The sequence below is a fragment of the Eurytemora carolleeae genome, unplaced genomic scaffold (genome assembly GCF_000591075.1).
Source record: "Eurytemora carolleeae unplaced genomic scaffold, Eaff_2.0 scaffold1092, whole genome shotgun sequence".
Lineage (NCBI taxonomy): Eukaryota > Metazoa > Arthropoda > Copepoda > Calanoida > Temoridae > Eurytemora > Eurytemora carolleeae.
Genome location: NW_019396978.1, coordinates 12,381 through 33,840, shown reverse-complemented (window position 1 = coordinate 33,840; position 21,460 = coordinate 12,381). Strand labels below are relative to the sequence as shown.

The 21,460-nt window shown below is 32.5% G+C and overlaps 1 protein-coding gene across 2 annotated transcripts in view; it reads left to right on the top strand.

The window, feature by feature from the left end:
* Positions 1–4,353: 4,353 nt before the first annotated feature.
* Positions 4,354–21,460, top strand: part of LOC111710721 (alpha-1-inhibitor 3) — a gene marked incomplete at its 3' end in the record, with an annotated part of 29,127 nt that continues 12,020 nt past the window's right edge. The window contains 25 exon segments of one of the 2 annotated variants that reach the window (XM_023484837.1): positions 4,354–4,440; positions 7,399–7,477; positions 7,954–8,039; positions 8,759–8,839; positions 9,563–9,664; positions 10,169–10,222; positions 10,763–10,835; positions 11,174–11,323; positions 11,384–11,452; positions 11,508–11,628; positions 12,741–12,827; positions 12,906–12,933; positions 14,319–14,420; positions 15,127–15,216; positions 15,657–15,720; positions 16,481–16,583; positions 16,792–16,881; positions 17,299–17,381; positions 17,733–17,780; positions 18,224–18,306; positions 18,690–18,807; positions 19,212–19,273; positions 19,836–19,949; positions 20,793–20,884; positions 21,172–21,229. In XM_023484837.1, the coding sequence (XP_023340605.1) occupies positions 4,429–4,440; positions 7,399–7,477; positions 7,954–8,039; positions 8,759–8,839; positions 9,563–9,664; positions 10,169–10,222; positions 10,763–10,835; positions 11,174–11,323; positions 11,384–11,452; positions 11,508–11,628; positions 12,741–12,827; positions 12,906–12,933; positions 14,319–14,420; positions 15,127–15,216; positions 15,657–15,720; positions 16,481–16,583; positions 16,792–16,881; positions 17,299–17,381; positions 17,733–17,780; positions 18,224–18,306; positions 18,690–18,807; positions 19,212–19,273; positions 19,836–19,949; positions 20,793–20,884; positions 21,172–21,229 (2,049 nt within the window). 2 annotated transcript variants of the gene reach the window in all.

The following is a 21,460-nucleotide window of genomic DNA, read 5'->3' as shown; positions in this document are numbered from 1 at the left end:
GAAAATATACATATATTTTAGTTTTTTTTACAAAAATGAACATAAGGCTCATCGTTTTTTTCTTCAAAAAAGTAATTTTTAATAAACTTTAATAGTAATAAACAAGTTATAGGCATTATTTTAATTTTTTTGAAACACCGACCAGCCGTTTGCCTGTCTTCAACCATACCTGCATAAAAAATGTGAAATATGAATACCCCCCCCCACCCCCCTAATTGTGATAGGGTTAAGGTGTTTGAATATATTAAAGATGAAATAAAGAGTACTTATCAACAACAATTAAGAGAGAGAAATAAACACTTTATGTGCAAATAGAGTTGGCCTTTGTTTGTAGATTTTGTATAAAAATCGATGTCAAATTTTTAAATATTTAAATAATTACGAAAAATCTTTGTTTGGGCTAATCCAACTTCAAGCATAAAATAGAAATAAAAAAAATTGGGAATGTGCTGATGATTTCACGAACTCTGCCATGTGAGCTTACGAAATTAACTTTTCTAAAACAATTTTTTTTTGAAAACAAGGAATAAGCCCAGCCCTACAATTCTTCTTTGAAATGCAATATATTAATTGTAAGGTACACAGGGTGTCCCACTCGTACAGATGCTGGAACATTGCATCAGATTCAGATGAATTCATGATTGAGTGTGAAGCAAGGAATAGATATAAGGGAGATACAAATGATGCGGCCCGCCTTACCATGTGATTATACATGCTTTGCAGACGGTACTCCATTTGAAAAAAAGTTTTTATAGGTCGTCTTTTAATCTTTTAAATGCAGTAATTTACAATACCATAACTAATAAAACCAACTTTTAAGAAATACGTTTGCAATATTTTTGCATCTCAAAAATATGTTTTGTTTATTCAGCCTATTTTTTCTTATTTAATGTATACAATTACCTATTCTGAATACATGTGCGTTGTATTTGGACATCACAAATATTTCTTATTCAAATGAAGTATACCGTCTGTATCTACCTTATATTCAATACTCCTTGGTGTGAAATTATAGAAAGTCGGTTGCCCAATGACCATCCAACATTTGTTTGATTTTGACTTTGTCAATTGATTTTAAAATTAAATGATGCCATTTCTCACAGAGAGCGGGATGTAATTGTTAACCCTATCGGAATCTTTTTTACATGGAATTTACTTAATTTTATGGCAAAACCATGACCAGCTGGGGGATGTAAGATGGAAAATGTGTGAGCATTTATAAAATTTTTTATTAAAAGTGCTCTTAATTTTTCCAGAGGAGGGGACATCCCCCCAGTTTTCTAGGGAGGGGTTCGTCCCCCCCCCCCCCACATAAGCCGCCTCTGAATCTTATCATTTGTCTTGTTTGATTGGACACCCTGTTCATATGAAAAATGATCTTAATGAAAGTTTTATGTATATTTTTATACAGTTGAAACTTATTGTTATCATATCATCATAAACAATCAAACAAAATATCCTATGTCAGTTAAAACGTGAATTAGCCATGAAGAATCAACATTCACTGCGAAATTAAGGTTGACGTAGTTTCAAGTGACCTGCAATTTATAGACCCGCATGTCCGATTCACAACGGTCCTTAAATTCTTTGTCACGGAAAACAGAATATCATTATTCTTCTAACTAACAATTTATTGTTTTTAATTGGGGTTACTCCAAAATAAACTTATAGAGAGAAGGAGATAGAAAATGCTTGCGATTATGATTACTTGTACGACTTTGAGACCTTGTAGCGTAGCTCCTGTAGTTTTGAATTTATGCAGAAGTATAAGTAAATTTATCTAGTATATATATTAGCTCTTCATGAAAAACATCTTGCAAACAAAGTGTTCAAGAGATACGCCAGTTTCAGTATATTTATGAGAATCTGGCATTGCCATCTGTGTATGGAAGCTCGCTTGAAACTACGCGTACAGGTCCTTTTAGGGATTTTTTACGATTTTAAGTTTTAACGCAGATGAAGTCTGTGTTTTTAGACGGATATCTTGAAACCTATCTTGATTTATTTCATTGATTTCTTTACGCTCATATTAAATTTGGAACTATAATATATACCAAGCCCGTATTGACTGTATAAACTAAACAGTGAACCCTAATCGTAACTTTTTAAGTTGAGTTTGAAATATTTTTGGGTGACCAATGTTTGAATTTAATATATTTACCAACACAATATTGTTGATTATTTGACAGGAAGTGGGTTTTTAGCCTCACTGGATTAACATAAAATAAAAAGTTATTCATAAAATCAAGGATTTTATTGATTAGTAAGTAGGGATGGTCAATGGCCATTTGAAATCATTGGTCTATTGTTGTTTATGTTGTAAAATACAGATACGTAGATGCATTACAATTGTACATGAGTTAAAGTACAGTTATTTACACTTCATAAAGTATATTATATTATAAGTACATTTAATTACAGTACTTAGAGTATATTAGGCATTGATATAATCATAGTTGATTGCATTGCCATTGTACATTTAGTAAATTGAACAACTTATTACAATACAATAAATGAAATAAATTACAATAGAACAATTAAGTACAATAAAATTTCACTTAAGTAAATAGAATTGAGGCAGAAATTGCACATTTTTTTTGTAAACTGAAGTTGTTCTTTATTTTAACTATTCGATCGTTTATTGTAGGTTCGCATTTTTCTTTTTTATCAAACCATGTTTAAATTTTTAATGTTATAGCTTGAATAGTGGTCTATGCCTTAAAAAGTGCTTAAATTCCAGAATTTCTACTGTGTGTCTGCAATGCAAGAACAGGGCAAGTCTATTTTGCAGAGAGGCTAAAAATAAAAAAAATAATAGTGTTATAAAAAAACAAGTGTTGGAGACTTCAATGAAATGGGGTCTCTGATGAACGGTTTGGGGTGTCCTATGAAAAAAACAAGGGTCTCCGATGATGCCAGTCACGTGGATTTAACGGTTCTGTCAATATTTCAGAAAACTGTGACTTTCGATCACAATTTGACCCAGCTTTTACATAATTTTATAGCCTTTTATCATAAAATATTTTTTGTTGGCATATACATTTTGAATGAAAGTATTATAAAACAATTACAAATCTGTAAGTCTAAAGACTGTTGAGTTATAGACCAAAACACGTTTGGTTTCAAACAAAAGAAACAGAATGCTTCTCTCTCATCTCGTTAGTTCGGGGTGCAGTAGGAAAATCTATTGAAAAGGGGTCCCCAATGAAAAGTTTGGGGTCTCCAATGGAAGTCCAGGGGTTTCTGACGAAAAGCTCCCAGCTAGAAAATTATTTTTTCTTTCCACCGTTTTCTTATTTTCTACTGTGATCGGAACTCTTTTTTTCATCCGCAAATGTCTTTTTGTGGAGCTCCGGCATCGGATGATTAAAAGCTGTCTTTTTTTAGTCCGCAATTGTTTGCTGTCGGAGTTTGACTCCATCGTCGGATCAAAACTAATTTATCAGTCCGTCTGAAGAACTTTGAGGATGAAAAGACAAACTGTTTCTTCCGATATGAAATCAAAAAGGATGATAAAAAACGAGGGCCCGCTGAAAAGCGCGCTCATTTGTCAAATCTTAGCCAGTTTAATTCATTTCTTCAAGGTGTAAGCACGCTGCTCAATTTGTTCAGAAAGTTTCTACATGATAAGATCTGCATGACCTTTATAACAATTGCGAAATTTTTTAAGTCATGGAATGCTCTTTATGTATAATAATAAAGAATTTTCCATGATTTAGCTGATTAGCATTAATCATCAATCTNCATCCGACCTGTTTACGCTATCGATCTCCGCTTCATGTACGATCGGAACAGATCGGAATGGAAAATCGGAGCGATTTCATTCCTACGCCGGAATTCCTCAAGTCAGAAATCGGAATTCCGATCGAGAGAAATTTTCCAGCTGGGCTTGGGGCCACTCCAAATTGAGAATGGGGGGGGGGAAGGAGGATTGAATTCGTACTGTTATGTTTATCGCACATACAATAAAAATAAAAGGTGTTATACTATTGTTGCATTAAATTTTTATTGTCAACAATTGTAAACTTGCTTACTCAACCATATTGGATTTTTACTATGCAGTTTAAATGCAAACAATAGGCCAGATTAAGTCATAACAAGCTATAGGCATTTAACTAACTTATATTTTTCATTCATTATGACACTAAAAATAAGATATGATTTTGATATCAATTTTCATTTGAAATAAAAAAATAATTTTTCCTGGTACACCCTATTTAAATTTGTCTGAGGGTCCCTAGAGTGGATTTTCCGAAGCACTAAACGTGAAACACCCATGAGTTGTTGTAAACCTCTTCCTAGCTCTCTCCCTCCTCCAGTCGATATTCAGAATTCCCAGAATTCAGTGCAACTTGTGCAACACGACAGATAACATAACAATGCAGTTAAAATAATTTGCAGATTTTAGAGTTTCACTGTTTGCTTCGTATGTTGAATCAAGTATTATATATTTTTACTTATAAAACTCACATTATAATGTAAGGTATCCTAGAGAACGATTTTTGCACCCCCCAGGCCCTCCCTCCTATCAATTTTGTACATGATCTTAAAGAAGGTGTCTCAACTTAACCTTACCCGTGGCCGCAGCGCCCGGCCCCCTGGCCCTTCCTAGCCGCAGCGCTCGGCCCAGAAAGTGTCTTAACCTAACCTAACCTAACCCTAAATAATGCTAAATAAATACTAATTTGGTCATGTTCAAAATTGATAGGAGGGGGGGGGGAATACCCCGTTAAATTACAAGAAGTGATAGAGTTTACATTGGTTTACGACACTTTCTGGGCCCAGCGCTGCGGCTAGTAAAGGGTAGGGGGTAAGTCCTGTCCCAGCCGTTTTTCCATATCAAACTTTTAATTCCAGGCCCGTAGCTATAGGGGGGGGGCACACCGCACAGGGGCACGTGCCCCCTTTTAATCCCAAAGAGTGGTCACAGAGGGGCGTACACTTTCTGAGAAAAAAAGAATGAAAAGAAAAAAGAAAGAAAGAAGGAAATAGTGGAGAAAAATTGACAGCTTTCTAAAATAAATTATTTGTGAATTTTTATTTCCATCCTGTTTTGAGAAATGATAGGGTTTAGGTTATTTTTTTTGTATTTCGAGAAACTTAATTGTCCTTTTCCCTTCTTTGATCAGATTAATTATTCTAATGAACCATCAGACAGCAATAACTAAAATATGACATGGATGTAGTTAACACCTACTCCATAACAAGTTCTTGAAATATCTATCCAGGTCCAACCTGTCCGCTATCAAAGTCAACCAGGACACGATCCAAAAGGTTCCTATCCCGCTAAATAGCAACGCCACTATCACTGGGCTTGATCTCTGTAGCTATCAAACCAAACTATTAATCCAGGCTCTAAATGCCACACAGGAACACAAGCGTAGCTATCCAACAAGCTATCAATTCAGTGCTCTAAATGCCACACAGGGACACAAGCGTAGCTATCCAACAAGCTATTATCTGAGGCTCTAAATGCCACAAAGGGACACAAGCGTAGTAGCTATCCAACAAGCTATCAATTGTGCTCTAAATGCCACACAGGGAAACAAGCGTAGCTATCCAACAAGCTATTAACCCAGGCTCTAAATGCCACACAGGAACACAAGCGTAGCTATCCAACAAGCTATCAATTTAGTGCTCTAACTGCTACACAGGGACACAAACCTTGCTATCCAATAAGCTATATATCGACCCAAATGATGGGGATGATCCGCTCTAAATGCCACACTAGTCACACAGGGACACAAGCCTAGCTAGCAAACAAGCCATATATCGATCCCAAATGATGGGGACGATCCGACTGTGTTTTATCAAAACATGATTTCATGATTACTCTCTGACAATTAACGTGAAGTGATGCAATTACAATTCCAACATCGTTGTCAATGTCACATGAGTAAGACAATCTTGTTCCATATTCACCGCACAGTTAAAGTTAAATGTACAAATTTATAAGATTATAGCCAGAAACTACACTCACAGCCCCAATTTAACATGTGGTATTTTGTACTTTTAAAAGGCTGTTAGTGTTACCGTAATTTCAAGTGACCCTCCTTGCTAAGATGGTAATATCCTGGTCACATCAGCTAATTGTCCGATGAAATATAAATGATCAATGTTTAACATTTTGAAAACTGACCATTTTCAATTGTAACTTGGGCATTTCTACTGCAGGAACACATAAAGGAGTTGTTTTAAGAACTAATCAAATTTTGAAACCTAGAAAAACAACATTATCTTCGCTATTCATGATCATAGATACAGGTTTCAAGGGTACCATTGTGAATCGTGTATTGTCAGCTTTGTATTAAGAAATTACGCTCACAGTCCCTTTAAAGATGTGATTTTACTAAGATTTGCTTTGTTCTCAATTGTAAACTTTAAATTGTCAAAACTTGGTTCAATACTGAAATAAAGAATTATGATTTGCTTCTGTTTTAATCTTCTTAAGATATTTTAAAGTCCATCTTGTTTCTGTAAATCTTTAATGTCCTCGACCTAGTTTAATAAAATCATCTTTTAACTAAAATGCAATTTTAAACAGATTCTGCAGAATTTATGGATTTTAATCTAGTATCCACAGACTACACAGACTGTTTGTCTTCTTTCACAGGGTGGGCTACGTAGGCCTAAGTTGACCCGGCACGACATGCTACGTTTTTGCAATAGGTTTTTAGAGTGCCATCTCACGGACACTTGTTCAACATAATACTCATTCAGGGGTTAAGTTTTAAAACTTTTAAAGAAATACTCCAATTTTAAACATGAAACAACCTTTATGAATTCAGTCTTTTTTTGAAGATTTTGAGTTTCGTATCCAAAGGATTCTTAAATATCCCTGAATACATATGTTTGCTGATTGGTTGTGTACAGTACTTGTACACAATAGAACATGCTGTGGAAAAAATCGAATATTTTAGCTGATAATCGATCTCAGTAACTCTCTTATCTCTGCTCGTTTTATGTAGAATTTATGATATAATTATAATCCACAGACATTTTTGGCATATTTTCTATTTTCTCTTTTTTTCAGATTTTTATTATATTTTCAAGCTAGCTGAGAACGTTTTTAAATGACAAGAGTAAGTTGCACTTTTTAACAGTATTAAAGATATATTTGGGTCTGCAGTTCGTTTGAATTCAGCCACTGTAACGAAAATAGTTTAAGGTACCGTCTCCGTTCTTTTCAAACTCAATCTTTCCTTCAGACATTTGAGTCTCCACAAAAAATCTTGGCTTTATAAGTTCAGATGTTTCGATGTTTATGGAATACAATCTTAATCAAATAAATAAACAAAGTAACAGACATAAAATTCCAATCAATTTTTTTATTTTTTTTTCAGTTTTTTTTCTTCATTCTAAGTTCCTCGGACACTTCAGCTTGTTAATTTTTTATAGGGAAATCGGATGACGAAAATGAATATTTTGAATGGGCTTTGCAGCCTAGTTCTAACCTCTACACTTCTCAACTTTGCAGGTTATAATTTGATTTTAAAAACCACCCCCTCCTCCCTCCCAAATTTGGCATTTCTTATAAAAAATAGGAATTTGGAAATTGATTTGGGGTTTCCCTGTATTACATGAACTGGAAATTTATTAGATAATTTTTAGAATGGGAATTTGGACAACTATTTAAGAGTTTCTTATTTTTCTTTGAAAAAATAAATTGAAATTAAATTTAATTTTAAAAGAGAAAGCTCATTCGATTCCATTATACTTCCTGTATGTCAAGAATGTTAATTCAAAAATTGATATGGATTTTCTTTGCATTTCTCGGGAATTCAGAAATATTTCAGTTTTACTTTAAATTTCTTGATATTTTTTTCATTTTTTTCCCAATGTACATTTTTTTCGTTTTTTTGCGCTTTCTTGTTTGGACCTAGAATCGGTATAATTTGAGGAATTTGGGAATTTATTTCAGTTTTAATATGTTTCTAATTTTTATATCCCCAGATGCTGAGGGCGAGCCTCCTATGCCACCCTGTCTGGAATCCCCTCCGGCAAACCAGCTTTTTTACTCACCAGGCTTTCCGGAACAGGTTTTTCTTAAAGATTCTTAACCCGAACCAAGTAAGGGACATTAGGAATCCTCAACAATATACTTAAACTCAAATCAAGGAAGATACATCGGGAACCCTTAAAAAACATATTTTAACACCAACCAAGGAAGATAGACCGGGAACCTCAAAAAGCATACTTTAACCTAAACTGCACGGAAGATAGACCGGAAGCCCTTGAAACATATTTTAACCCCAACGAAGGAAAATAGACCAGGAACCATTTAAAAACACTATAACCCCATGCAAGGAAGTATACACATCGGAACTCTTAAAGCAAATTTCGACCCCCAAACAATGAAGATAGAACAAGAACCATTAAAAAAAACACTAACACAGAGAAGTATACACCTAACCAAGGAAGATAGACCAGGAACCCTCATTTCTTTGTTCTGTTTTACGTAAACTGAGTTTTGTTCAAATTCCTACCAGATATTTAAACAAGCATTCCTATTATAACTTCCTAGACCCTAAAATATTATCTGGAGAGTAAATTAGAAAAAATCAATTTATTTTGCTAATTTTTGCGGAAATAAAGCAATTCACAGAATCAAGACATGTTAAAAGTAAGAAAACAGACACACAATTGTTTTATGATAAAGGTGTAAAGAATATCGTTGTAGATCGGGCATAGAACTGTTAATTTTGTGAATCACTTCAAATATCTTTGGTATAGTCCCTTTAATAAATGTACTTTTAAGAACAACGGAATTGCCAACTGCAACTACAGTTTTGAAGCAGAACCTGGACAGAAAGTTCTCCTGACCTTTCTTTATGTCAAGGTATATGTAATTCTGCGCATATATCCATGTTTAGATAAATGGTGGATAAGGATTTAATTCTGCGCATATATCCATATATATTCCTAATAATATCCATGTTTAGATAAATGGTGGATATAGATGTATTTCTGCTCATATATCCATGTATATTCCAAACAATATCCATGTTTAGATAAATGATGGATATAGATGTAAGTCTGCTCATATGTCCATGTATATTCCTAATAATATCCATGTTTAGATAAATGGTGGATACAGATGTAATTCTGCTCACATATCCATGTATCTTCCTAATAATATCCATGTTTAGATAAATGGTGGATATAGATGTAATTCTGCTCATATATCCATGTATATTCCTAATAATATCCATGTTAAGATAAATGGTGGATAAAGATGTACTTCTGAGCATATATATCCATGTATATTCCCAATAATATCCATGTTTAGATCATTAGATGTATGGTGGATACAGATGTAATTCTGCTCACATATCCATGTATATTCCTAATAATATCCATGTTTAGATAAATGGTGGATATAGATGTAATTCTGCTCATATATCCATGTATATTCCTAATAATATCCATGTTTAGATAAATGGTGGATAAAGATGTAATTCTGCGCATATATATCCATGTATATTCCCAATAATATCCATGTTTAGATGAATGGTGGAAAAAGATGTAATCCATGTATATTCCCAATAATATCCATGTTTAGATAAATGGTGGATATAGATGTAATTCTGCGCATATATCCATGTATTTCTCTAACGGAACACTGGAAAAGAAAATTTGTGGAGACACTAGTGAGAAAAGTGAGGTGATTAACTTGGACAATTATTACTGTAACATTTTTTTTACTTCTGATTTTCGGCATATTTCATAGTTACATTGCTTTAAATATTCTCATTGAATGTCTTGGAACATTTTCCAAAAAATATGAAATAATAACATTTTATTGTTGATGTTTAAAGTAATAAGCTATTTTGTGGATTTGTTTTTGGAGTCATAATTAAAATCTACTTCTCTCGCTTCTAAAATATTTTATATGTTTACTTTCAGAAGATAATAAAATATGCTATAACCCGTTCCGTAGACCAGAGGCCGAATCTAAAGAATTTGAGCCGCGGCTTATAATTAAACCTCGGCTCAAATATGGTTGATTTCACTTAAAATTGTATTTCATTTTTCAAGATTTAAGCGCTCACTTGAAACCGGTTTTTGGCAGATTTAAGCCGAGGCTCAAATTCATTAAATTTGGACACTTTATTTGTTCCGAGAATAACTTCTGTCAACCTTATTTTTAAAATCACTTTTATTTCAGTTTTTGTCCGAGGATTCTCAGCTGGGGTTTAAGTATGAGACAAGGAGATATTCAGTAAGAAAAAACTGTGTTTTATACTTTTTATCATTCAAAGGGACCGTTCACTTATTTGGGTAATTTCATGTTAAACTAAACAGCGTATTGGCTGTTAATTGGTATTACTTTTCAAAGACAACTGTGGCTGGAGAAAAAGCCGATTTTCGTTCAGAATTCAAGCGCAAGGGATGGTCCCTTTATCTGAAACACTATAGTAGACGTTTTTCAGCAACAACAGTCCGAAAAAAATCTAAATTTATCATATTTCAATGCCATTATGTGTTAGCTTATATATACTTTTTCTCCGGCCACAGTCTTTGAAAAGTAAAACCAATATACTAATCAATAGCTAAGAAGCTATTTAGTTTACCCCGAAATTACCCAAATAAGTGAACTGTCCTTTAAGAAATAGTTTTCTTGTTATGGTCCCTTTAAGATTGATAGTATATTCTGCAGTCTAGTAGAGGTTGGGTATATACTCCCTTTAATTGATAGTATATTCTGCAGTCTAGCAGAGGTTGGGTATATACTCCCTTTAATTGATTATATATTCTGCAGTCTAGCAGAGGTTGGGTCGCTAAGTGGAGAAGTGTTCCTGCAGATTATATTATTAACTCGGATGAAGGAAAAGGTAAAAATTTAAGTTAAATAAATTTAGAATAAAATATTTAAATACATTGAATAGAAAGAAAGAAAATTATTTGGTCCTTACAGGCGCGGTAGTTGAGTGAAAACTTTAATGTCGTCCTTGACTCGTTATTTTTTATAGATTAATGATAAATGATAAATTTTGCATTGAAAGCTTGTTTTTTTATTCTTGAGCATTCGAAAAAGCGATCTACTGCTTTTGCATTTTAGAACATGACAAATGAATTTGAAATTTTAATCCTTGTATTATCATTTGAAGACGATTTTAAAGTTTTCGCTTAAACCTCATGTTTTTGTGACACCCTTTATTATCTACCTTAGAGTCCTTCTTCCTGCCCCACCCTGTCACCTTCCTGAGGATGCAGGAGGAGGAGGTGTGCCTGGTGATTGAGGGGTTCGAGGGGGAGGTCGAGTTCACAATGCAGTTCTATTCCTTTAATGACAGGTCGTCTTTCTACTCCGAACCAAAAGGTTGGTAAACGGATATAGAAAAAAAAAAAATCGTACTATTATGCTTTTTCACATTTGCAGATATTGACGCGATACAGTTAACCGAGTTTTCCCAAGCAAAACCTGATACTGAATACAAACAAAAAGGAGGTAAAGTAAATCTAATTTTTAAAAAAGGAAAACTTAAAATTCATTATTTTTCCAGGGGCTGATGGTTCAAAAGTTTGTATAGCTGTAAACATACCGTTCACACCAGATAACGTTGAACCAGCAATCCTTAAAATAACGATTAAAGACGATGGCAGCTTCCTGGAGGAAATTTTCAGGTATATTTTTTAATAAAAATGTTTTCAATATATTTGTAAAGAAATCATTGGTAGAATCAATTATTTCTTTATCATTATTATATTGATTTTCTTTTACCTTACAAATTTGTTTGCAGTTATTCAAATCCTTCAAATGTTGTCTTTTCAATAATGATTCTAGGAAATCTAAGGAAAACGTTTGTAAACAATGAAACATTACAGACATCGATAATTTAATAAAATTTCTCATTTTTTATGGTGAAAGTTAATTTTTGCTTCTCTACTTTTTCCTAAGCAACTAAATGAACTCTGAAAAATTTCTCTTCAATACTGAACTTTCAGCTTGACTACCATGTCAAGCCGGTCTCTCCCTTTAACGGAGATTCAAATAATCCTTGAACATTAGGGAGGTTCGAATAATCGTTATACCCTGGGGAGGTTCAAATAAACCTAATATTTTAGGGAGGTTCAAATAATCGTTATACCCTGGGGAGGTTCAAATAAACCTAATATTTTAGGGAGATTCAAATAATCGTTATACCCTGGGGAGGTTCAAATAAACCTAATATTTTAGGGAGATTCGAATAAACCTAATATTTTAGGGAGGTTCGAATAAGCCTAATATTTTAGGGAGGTTCGAATAAACCTAATATTTTAGGGAGGTTCGAATAAGCCTAATATTTTAGGGAGGTTCGAATAAACCTAATATTTTAGGGAGGTTCAAATAATCCTAATATTTTAGGGAGGTTCAAATAAACCTAATATTTTAGGGAGGTTCGAATAAACCTAATATTTTAGGGAGGTTCAAATAAACCTAATATTTTAGGGAGGTTCGAATAAACCTAATATTTTAGGGAGGTTCAAATAACCTGATATTTTAGGGAGGTACAAATAAACCTAATATTTTAGGGAGGTTCGAATAATCGTTATACTCTGCGGAGGTTCAAATAAACCTAATATTTTAGGGAGGTTCAAATAAACCTAATATTTTAGGGAGGTTCGAATAATCGTTATACCCTGGGGAGTTTCAAATAAACCTAATATTTTATGGAGGTTCGAATAAACCTAATATTTTAGGGAGGTTCAAATAAACCTAATATTTTAGGGAGGTTCAAATAAACCTAATATTTTAGGGAGGTTCGAATCATTAAACCTGAAACTGTAACAAAGCTGCAGACAGACAAGGGGAAATACAAAGGTGGAGACACCGTCAGATTTAGGTAAAAAAGAAACAGCCAAAAATCTCAATTTTTTATATCTAAGAAGGACAAGTGAAAATATTAATTTTTGTTTTGCAGGATTATGGGTTTGGATTATAATCTTAAGGTAAGATGAAATTATAAAAAAGATAAATATCTAGACAATACTTCTGGAGAAAGTATTTAGAAGAAAAAATACTGGTTTTTGTTCTACTTACAATATTTAGTATCAAATTATTACGGAATTATTGTTTGCCATGTATTTTTGATAGAATAGCATATCTTAACGCAATCTGCTGTTTTTTAAAATGAAGTCACAAATATTAAATTGTTTGTTTTGTACTTTCTAATTTTAAATGTACTTAATGTTATCACAGCTCTCAACACGATTCTCGAATCATCTATTTCCTCTTAACATGGGAATTAAAGACGACTTAAAAAAAGTATTTGATTTAAGATAATTGATAAATGACATGAAGTGCATCAAAAAAAATTGAAATTCTAGTGAGCTTTCCAAAATGTGATCTAACTTTTTTGTATCTTTAAGATGGAATGAAATATTATACATTAGCATAGTTTTGTTGATTTTTAATAAACTGGAATCTGGAGAAATTTCATAATATCTCCGGCAATTTTAAAGATAAAAAATGGTAGACCGCATTTTGAAAATCCCAAGACATAGCATTTTTTCGGGGTTAAATGTTTGAATTGTGATAATACAAAATTAATTTAATTCCCATGTTTTTTGGTCGATAACCTAAGGTAGCTCAAACTCAACATTTTTAGCTTCATTCTTTTTATCAACAGAAACACACACTTAAGAAGGAGTGATTTAACTTACTCTTCGTTGATGCTTGTTTTTTATGGCTGAAGATGGAATCTTACAGAGCGTCCCATATCATATTAGATTGTCAACAATCTTTAACGCCAAAATACGCACATAATACGCAAAAAATCTAGCATTTTCTGCCAAAAAAAAATTCTATTAGCCTTATTAAATTTTTTAAAATGATTTATTCTTCCTATATTTTCTGATTTGTCCCCTAAATCGTAATTTAGACCCATTGACGCGGTGTAATTTGATGTGGGACACCATGTACATTTCTTGGAAAATAATGAAAATGTCGTCTTTAAAAAATCCTCAAAATTTCAGAAATGATTTCTCATATGTTACACTCGTATCATATAACAATAAAAAATATGAAATAATAACTTCATTCAAATGAACCGAATCAAATTTAGAAGTTATTTACTGGAATTTATGTATTACAGAATCAGTTTTTAAATTAAATTAGTTAATAATTTACAGTTTGAGTGGAATAATGTAACTATGAGTGAATTAACACGGGCTCTTCGCGCGTCTTTATGTTTTTAGCGTTTTTAATCATTTTCTCCTTATAGAAGCAACAGCAAGAAGTTAAATTAGGAGCTATCGAATCCGAATTTGATCCGGATTCAGTCTAACCCTTCGTTCATTTTTCGTGAACACTCCCTTAAGATTTAAATTGTTAGGCGCTGAATGAGACGTTCTCTACCTTGAAGGTTATGGATCCCTCGTATAGAACTATTCAACTCTGGAAGGATGTTTCTCTTGAGGCCGGACTTATACAGAGGGTAACACACACATACCATTATTTCACTACACTGAAGATGGTCATGAGTCATGACTCATGAGACTGTATTTCAGAGCTTGTACTTTTGGATATCGAGATCAATGCTTGATCTTTTTTTGTTTATTGGGATCTGTAATTGGATCTTTTTTAGATATCCGCAATACGCAGTGTAATTGATTGGGAAAGCGAAAATGAAGAATATTTATTGATCCTCGAATTAAAAGTGTCCACAGTGGATATTGGGATCAAGAGATCGGAACACACAGTATATGCAATTATTTGTTTTAATAAAATGTCAAGAAATTTTGTCCCAACTAGACTTCATCACGGGTTTTTTATTTGAGGTAATAACTGTAAAAACAGTTTCATGACTTGTGATGGCCATACATACACCAATGCACCAATAAATCCATTTATCTACGTATTCATGCATGAACCAATGCTTACAATGTATCTATGTATCTACGTATTTATTTGTCTATGTAGTCAACTAACCACTTATTTATGCATCTTTGAATACATTTTTTTATGTATCCATGTATCATGCACCTATATGTATGTATGTATCTATATATTTAATATTCATCTATTTATGTATCCATGTTTTCATGTATCTACGTTTGTATGTATCCATGTATCTTTGTATCTATATGTATCGTTGTATTCATGTATCTTTGTATCCATGTGTCCATTTATCCACGTTTTAGGAATTTGAACTCCAAGATGAACCTCTGCTCGGAGACTGGAGGGTTGAATTATACTCCGGAGATACTTTAAAGCTCAGAGCTAATTTTGAGGTAACTATCCATTTATAGAAAGGTATAAATCTAATAAATAAAGCTTCTTGCTCATATATATATATATTTACACATACTAGCTGAAGGGCCCGGTGGTGCCCGTGTAAAAAAAAGAAGTTAAATGGATTTTTTAGGCTTTTACACCCCCATGCCTCCCATGAGTGTCCACAAAAAAATCAGCCCAATCGGTCCAGCCGTTTTGCCGACTATGTGCAACATATATTAATTATATAGATATGTTAGCTATTGCTGGACTAAATTTACTGACATTTTTTTAGGGAACCCTGGGGGAATCATAGGCTAAAAGCTTTTTAATAGTAATGTTAACGAAGCGAAGTTATCGCCAAATGAAATATAGGATTAAAGTTCTGAATATGTGATAAACCTTGAGCGTCGGTGTATCTATTAAATGTATAATTTACAAAATAATTGATTTTAAGGTTTCTGAATATGTCCTGCCCAAGTTTGAAGTAAAAATTGAACCCCCAGCAGTTGTTCTACAAGGTGAATATATTTTAAACCATNCTAGAACGCTCAAACTTCTTAACTGTATTTAATTCATTTTTGTGAACAAATTTTTCACACAATTTTTTATACATAGGGTAGGGTGGCGGACGGTCAAACGGGCAGTCGGTGTTAAAATAAAACAAAATTAGTAATTAACTTTTTTCTATAATTAAGTTAAAGAACAAATTGGAAAAAAATAAAATTGGGTGTAACAACTTGTGTCACATGTTAATATTTTTCAAGTTTTTTCAACGTACTTTTTGAACTTTTTAAACCACTACGTTAGAGGTCTAATTATTTTAATGAGATAAAATAAGGGACATCAAAGTGTAAGCCAGGATTATTTAGTACGGGGGAAATAAAGTGATGAGCCGGGAGCATTAAGTGGTAAGTCCACGAGGATTTAACGGTTCTGTCAATATTTCAGAAAGCTGTGACTTTCGGCCACAATTTGACCCATTAAACATAATTTTTCAACCTTTTTCCTTAAGTACTTTTTTGTCGATATATACGTTTTGAATGAAAAGTATAAATAAACAAATATGTAGGTTTTAAGATTGTTGAATCATAGACCAAAACACGTTTTATTTCAAATAAAAAACACAGAATGCTTCTCACTCTGGTTAGTTTGGGGTGAGCCGGGAACATTAATTAGTAATCCAAGATCATTTATTGGTAAGCCAAGATCATCAATTGGTAAGCCGGGACAAAAAAGTGGTGAGCCGGGATGAAATTAATAAATATCTACCTATTCAAGATGCGGAGTTTACTGAATGGAAAGTATGTGGAAAGTATACACATGGAGCACCTGTTAAAGGAGAAATACTAGCACAGTTCTCAGCAAATAGGAATTATAACGGGTAAAGTTTATAAAACTTATAAGAATTATAATAAAAATAGAAATTGTACTGCCGTGGTCGATGGATACAAAAAGTGAGAGGGATTTGTTATTCCTAGAAGAAAATTATATTTTTTAGAAAAACAGAGAAAAAATGGAACAATTATTTCTTGATGTTACATAATTCTCAATTTGACATAGTTATGAAAATTATGAAATGTTTGTGTTAGGTATGGAAGGTTTAGGTCTGGACAAACTAAATATATCAACTATACTCTCACAGTTCCAGAAGATCAGGATTGTGTTCAAGTTCAGCTCAGGTACAGTCGTAGTCATATATATCAATATAATAAAGACGACTATCTATTTCACTTTTGATATATACCAAGCTCTTAAGCAGCTTGGCTATACATACATTTCAAAACTTTATTATCAAATTTTGCGATTTCATTTTCATAAAATCAAAATTTGAAATGATTGTGTTTTATTTGTGTGTTTGCGAGAATTTTGATCGTTTCTTAGTAATTTTTTGCATATATCTTTTGTCAAGGTCAAATTTGACATGGCAAAGCAAATTTTTAGAATAAACAAATTTAAAAAGCATTTAGTCTTATTACACTAGGCCATATTTTGACTCAGAGAGAGAAAAAAGAAAAAAAAAACAAGCTAAACACGAAGATTTATCCCCAACCAATTTATCGATATCTCCTACAAAAGAGACAAATTTTTCTATTCAGTAAATCTGACCTAGCTGAACTGCAGGATACTAAGAATGGAGAGCAAGCCTCTAATATCAACTTTAATGTTGACTTTACTGAAGGTAAGTGAGAAAAATAAGAAAAAAAACAACAATTTTGCTGTTTTTCAATATTTTCAAATAACAAGATTTTTAAAGTAAAAAGCATTTATAATCTGACGGTCCCGGGTCCATAAACTTACTTCTGGCCTTTTGGTCTCTTGGAATCTGTTCAACCGTTGAGGTCCGAACGAACTGAAGAAACTGAAACTGAAGAGTTTGATGAGAGGCTTTGCAGTGCTTCGGAGCACTGCCGGTTGCACCACGTGAAGGCTCTCGCTTGGCAACCATGTCCGAACGAACTCGCAAGCCGTTTCGAAGTTTTTTGAATCTAAACTAACAGTTTAAATTGAATAATATTACAATAATGTTCAGAAGGAACGGGAACAATTGAGTCAGCAGTAGGAAGCTCAGTTAGTGTGGGTAAGTGAAACCTGACAGAATAAGTTAAACTTATTTTCTAATTTGAGCCATCAGAGCTGGGAACTTTTGAATGGTGGATATCGGGATTAATACTTGATCCACTCTTTTTCTTAATCTCGAGATTAAATAATGCTTGTTCTGGTTCTCCTCTTGTTAATAATCTCTAGATTAATTAACCAATAGGAATTAATGATATCCCATTCTAAAGTTTTCAGCTCAGATTAAACTCCGTAAAGATAGAATCATGATTCATGTTTAATTAGACAGAAAAAGCTATAATTTATGTGACATTTCTGGAATGACTTTGTAACCTCGTAGCTCCTCGAATTTTAATTTTGCGCTCTAGTATTCAGCTACATATTTGAAATTCAAACCGTTTTTGGTCATCTCGAAAGATCTTGAACTTAATTTGATTTGATAGTTTTAAACCTTTTCATATTTAGTGAACAAGGAGTTTTTGATCAGTTTTGGTTCAAGTTCTTCTCAGTTTATCCTCGGAGGTTTTCCTTACACCGCAGAAATACAGGTTGGAACCTTATATATATTGATATATTATAGTATATATATTGAATATATATATAAAACTTTTAGATTTAAGCGATTAAGTTCTTAAATCTGTATTCATGAAAAGTAGCTGGTTGGTCAAAACTTGTTCAGGGCTCTAATAAGTTGGACATGTAATACAATTCAGTAATTAATCATTCATTTGATGAGATTACATGAAACACCACTTTACAACATTTTATTTTATTTAAAAATCTACTTTTGACGCCCCCATCTCAAGGGTAAAAATCATTTTTTATTTATTTTTTATTAAGTAGTTATAATTGACTCCCGTAATTAAACTTAATTATAGAGACATCTAGCGTCGTATTTCCGAACTGATATTGACCGTACAGCTGTTTGTAGGTGAGCAACCATGATGGAACCCCGCGTGTCAATGAGAGATTAACTGTCTGCTCCAGACTTTTCCGAGATATTGAAGATGTTCGAACAGTTTTTAACAGCTACTGGTCATTCACTGAAGGTTAGTTGAATAAAAGTTTGCGTTAAACTCCGTCTGTTTGACAAAATAAAAATCGATCCTGGAAGATTCAGATTTCGGGTAAAATCATACAGAGATTTGAGAGATAACAAGAACACTGTAGAATAGAAAGACGACATTTTAGCAATACTGGAGTGAATTCGATGTTCATGACTTCTTTTATATTCAAGAAATTACAAAGCATCCTACATTTGGTTTCAAAGAATTTATTAAAATGAGAATAAAATTCAGGAAATATTCGGTATCTTTAAAAGTCCGAGAAATTAGACCAAATTTTGGAAATCCCAGTGAAGTGACAATTGTCATAAAATAGCTGCATAAAATTTCATTTTATTATTTTAATTAAAATCAAATTTTATGAGATATGGTTATTATTTTTGTTTTAGATGATTTTATCTCTCAGATTAATAGCATTCAGAACCTCACCTACAGAAACTCATGTCAAGAGGTGATAAAAATAAAAAAGAACAAATTTAAAGTTTTTTTCTTATTTAATTTCCTTTTATCTTTGCAATTGAAAATAATGGCATAAAAAAGGGTCAAATTTTGATTTTCAGATTTAGTAGAAATAATTCATAGTTTGAAAATTCAAGATTTGCGATGTAAGGATTATAAAATCATAGTTCAAGACAAGTTTTCAGTTCTTTTACATATAATAAAATTGCTTTCTGATGAATATAAAATCTCTTTAAAGATTCTTTCGATTAGAATTCAATGAGTCACAGTTGTTTACTGCTCTATTTTATTGGAAATTCACACCATAATTCTATTTTTTTCATACTGCTCTGATGATTCAATATTGTTAATGTTTAGCTTATGGGACAAAAACACTGTGTTGAATCAAATAATGATTAATAAATAGTTTGATTTATTTTTAATAAATTTGAACTCTTTAGACGTATTTCTTAAAAAGTTAAGAAAAAAGATATCTTTTTTATCCTGAATAAAGGTAGGACGGATACAAATCCTGAACATCTAGGTTAGGACGGATACTAATCCTGAATATCTAGGTTAGGACGGATGAGGGAGGATATGTCAGATATTCTCTATCCTTGGGAAAACTGCCGAAGGATGTGAAGAAGCTAAGTGTTAAAGTTACAGCTGCTGATGTCCAGATAGCAGAGGTATGTCAGCTTTAGAAGGCCAAAAAAGTCATCAAATTCAATATATATATATATTAATTTGTTTGTGTTCAATCAGAAAACTAGTTTACGTTTGAAATTCTAAAAATAAAATAAAATATACGAGTTAGGATCAAGAAAGGAAAGAACGTTTTTTTCTAAGTTTTTTTGTTCAAACATACCCTGGTCAATTTTTTTTAACTTTTCTAAATTTTAGAAGATTTAGTTTTTCTGGACAATTACCAAGATACGAATTTGATATGATAAGTTCAAGAAGAACAAAAAATTTGAACTGTTTGCCAATCGATTATATCCTATAGTTTTGAACTAAAAATTTAGAATAGAACTCGCGTTGTACATTGCATGTATTTTCAAAAATTGGCCAATGGACAGCGGACACCTTATCGAACACTGATCCTCTATATACTAACTGTACAATTACATTGTACAGAGGGATCCTCTATTCTCTATATACTAACTCTACAATGTACAATTTGATCCTCTATCCTCTATATACTAACTGTACACTGTACAGGCCACAGAGATCCGTTATATATAACTGTACAGACCATAGGGATCCTCTATCCTCTAATATATACTAACTGTATACCGTGCAGGGATCCTCTTTATGTTGTAACTATTATAACTAATAACTGTGCACTGTACAGGGGTCCTCTATATTTACTAACCTCTGTATAAATAATAACTGTACGCTGTACAGTGGAAAGGAAGGGATCCATATAAATACTAAATGTACACCATAAAGGATCCACTATATATATACACTAATTGTACAAAGTACAGGATTCCTCTGTATATACTAACTGTACACTGTACATTGTACAGGGATCCAGCATGGCTGTACCAACTGAGAGGCATGATGTTACCTTGGAACAAACAGAGGGAAGCCTTTCACTTTCAATCAACAACAAGCAAGGGTATATACAGTGAGAATCAAAAAACAATGGAACTAATGTTTTCATTTTTTAAATTTAACATTTAAGAATGTTCGCTATAGTATATGGTATGCATAGTTTATTCCAAATCAGACAGAAATTAGGGTACTTATTTCTCTTTGGGTGAAATATATAGTATATTTTTTATACTTAATTTAAATTATTTGTAAACATCAAGAATAAAAATTGGAATCGTTAAAATACATTTAATATATTGTATAATAAATGATTTATAAAATCATAAATATATAACAATTTTTATTTTGTAGAAGCAAGCTGAATTGTACTGAATTCAATACATTTACTGTTTATGTAGCTGGGAATAAGGTAATATTTTAAGATATTATAAAGTTTATTAAAGCAAGTGCATCTTTTTTCTTATTGTATGACTATTAGATCTACCAGAATTCATATTTTGAAATAGGAATGGTCTGTAACATCAGGTTGTAAAGATTAAACATAAAGAGAAGAATCGATTTCTTTTTTTAGATTTCAATTTTTTATTTCTAGAAAAGGATTTTTTTTTTACCAAATTTTGAATTTAAAATTTTCCACGTT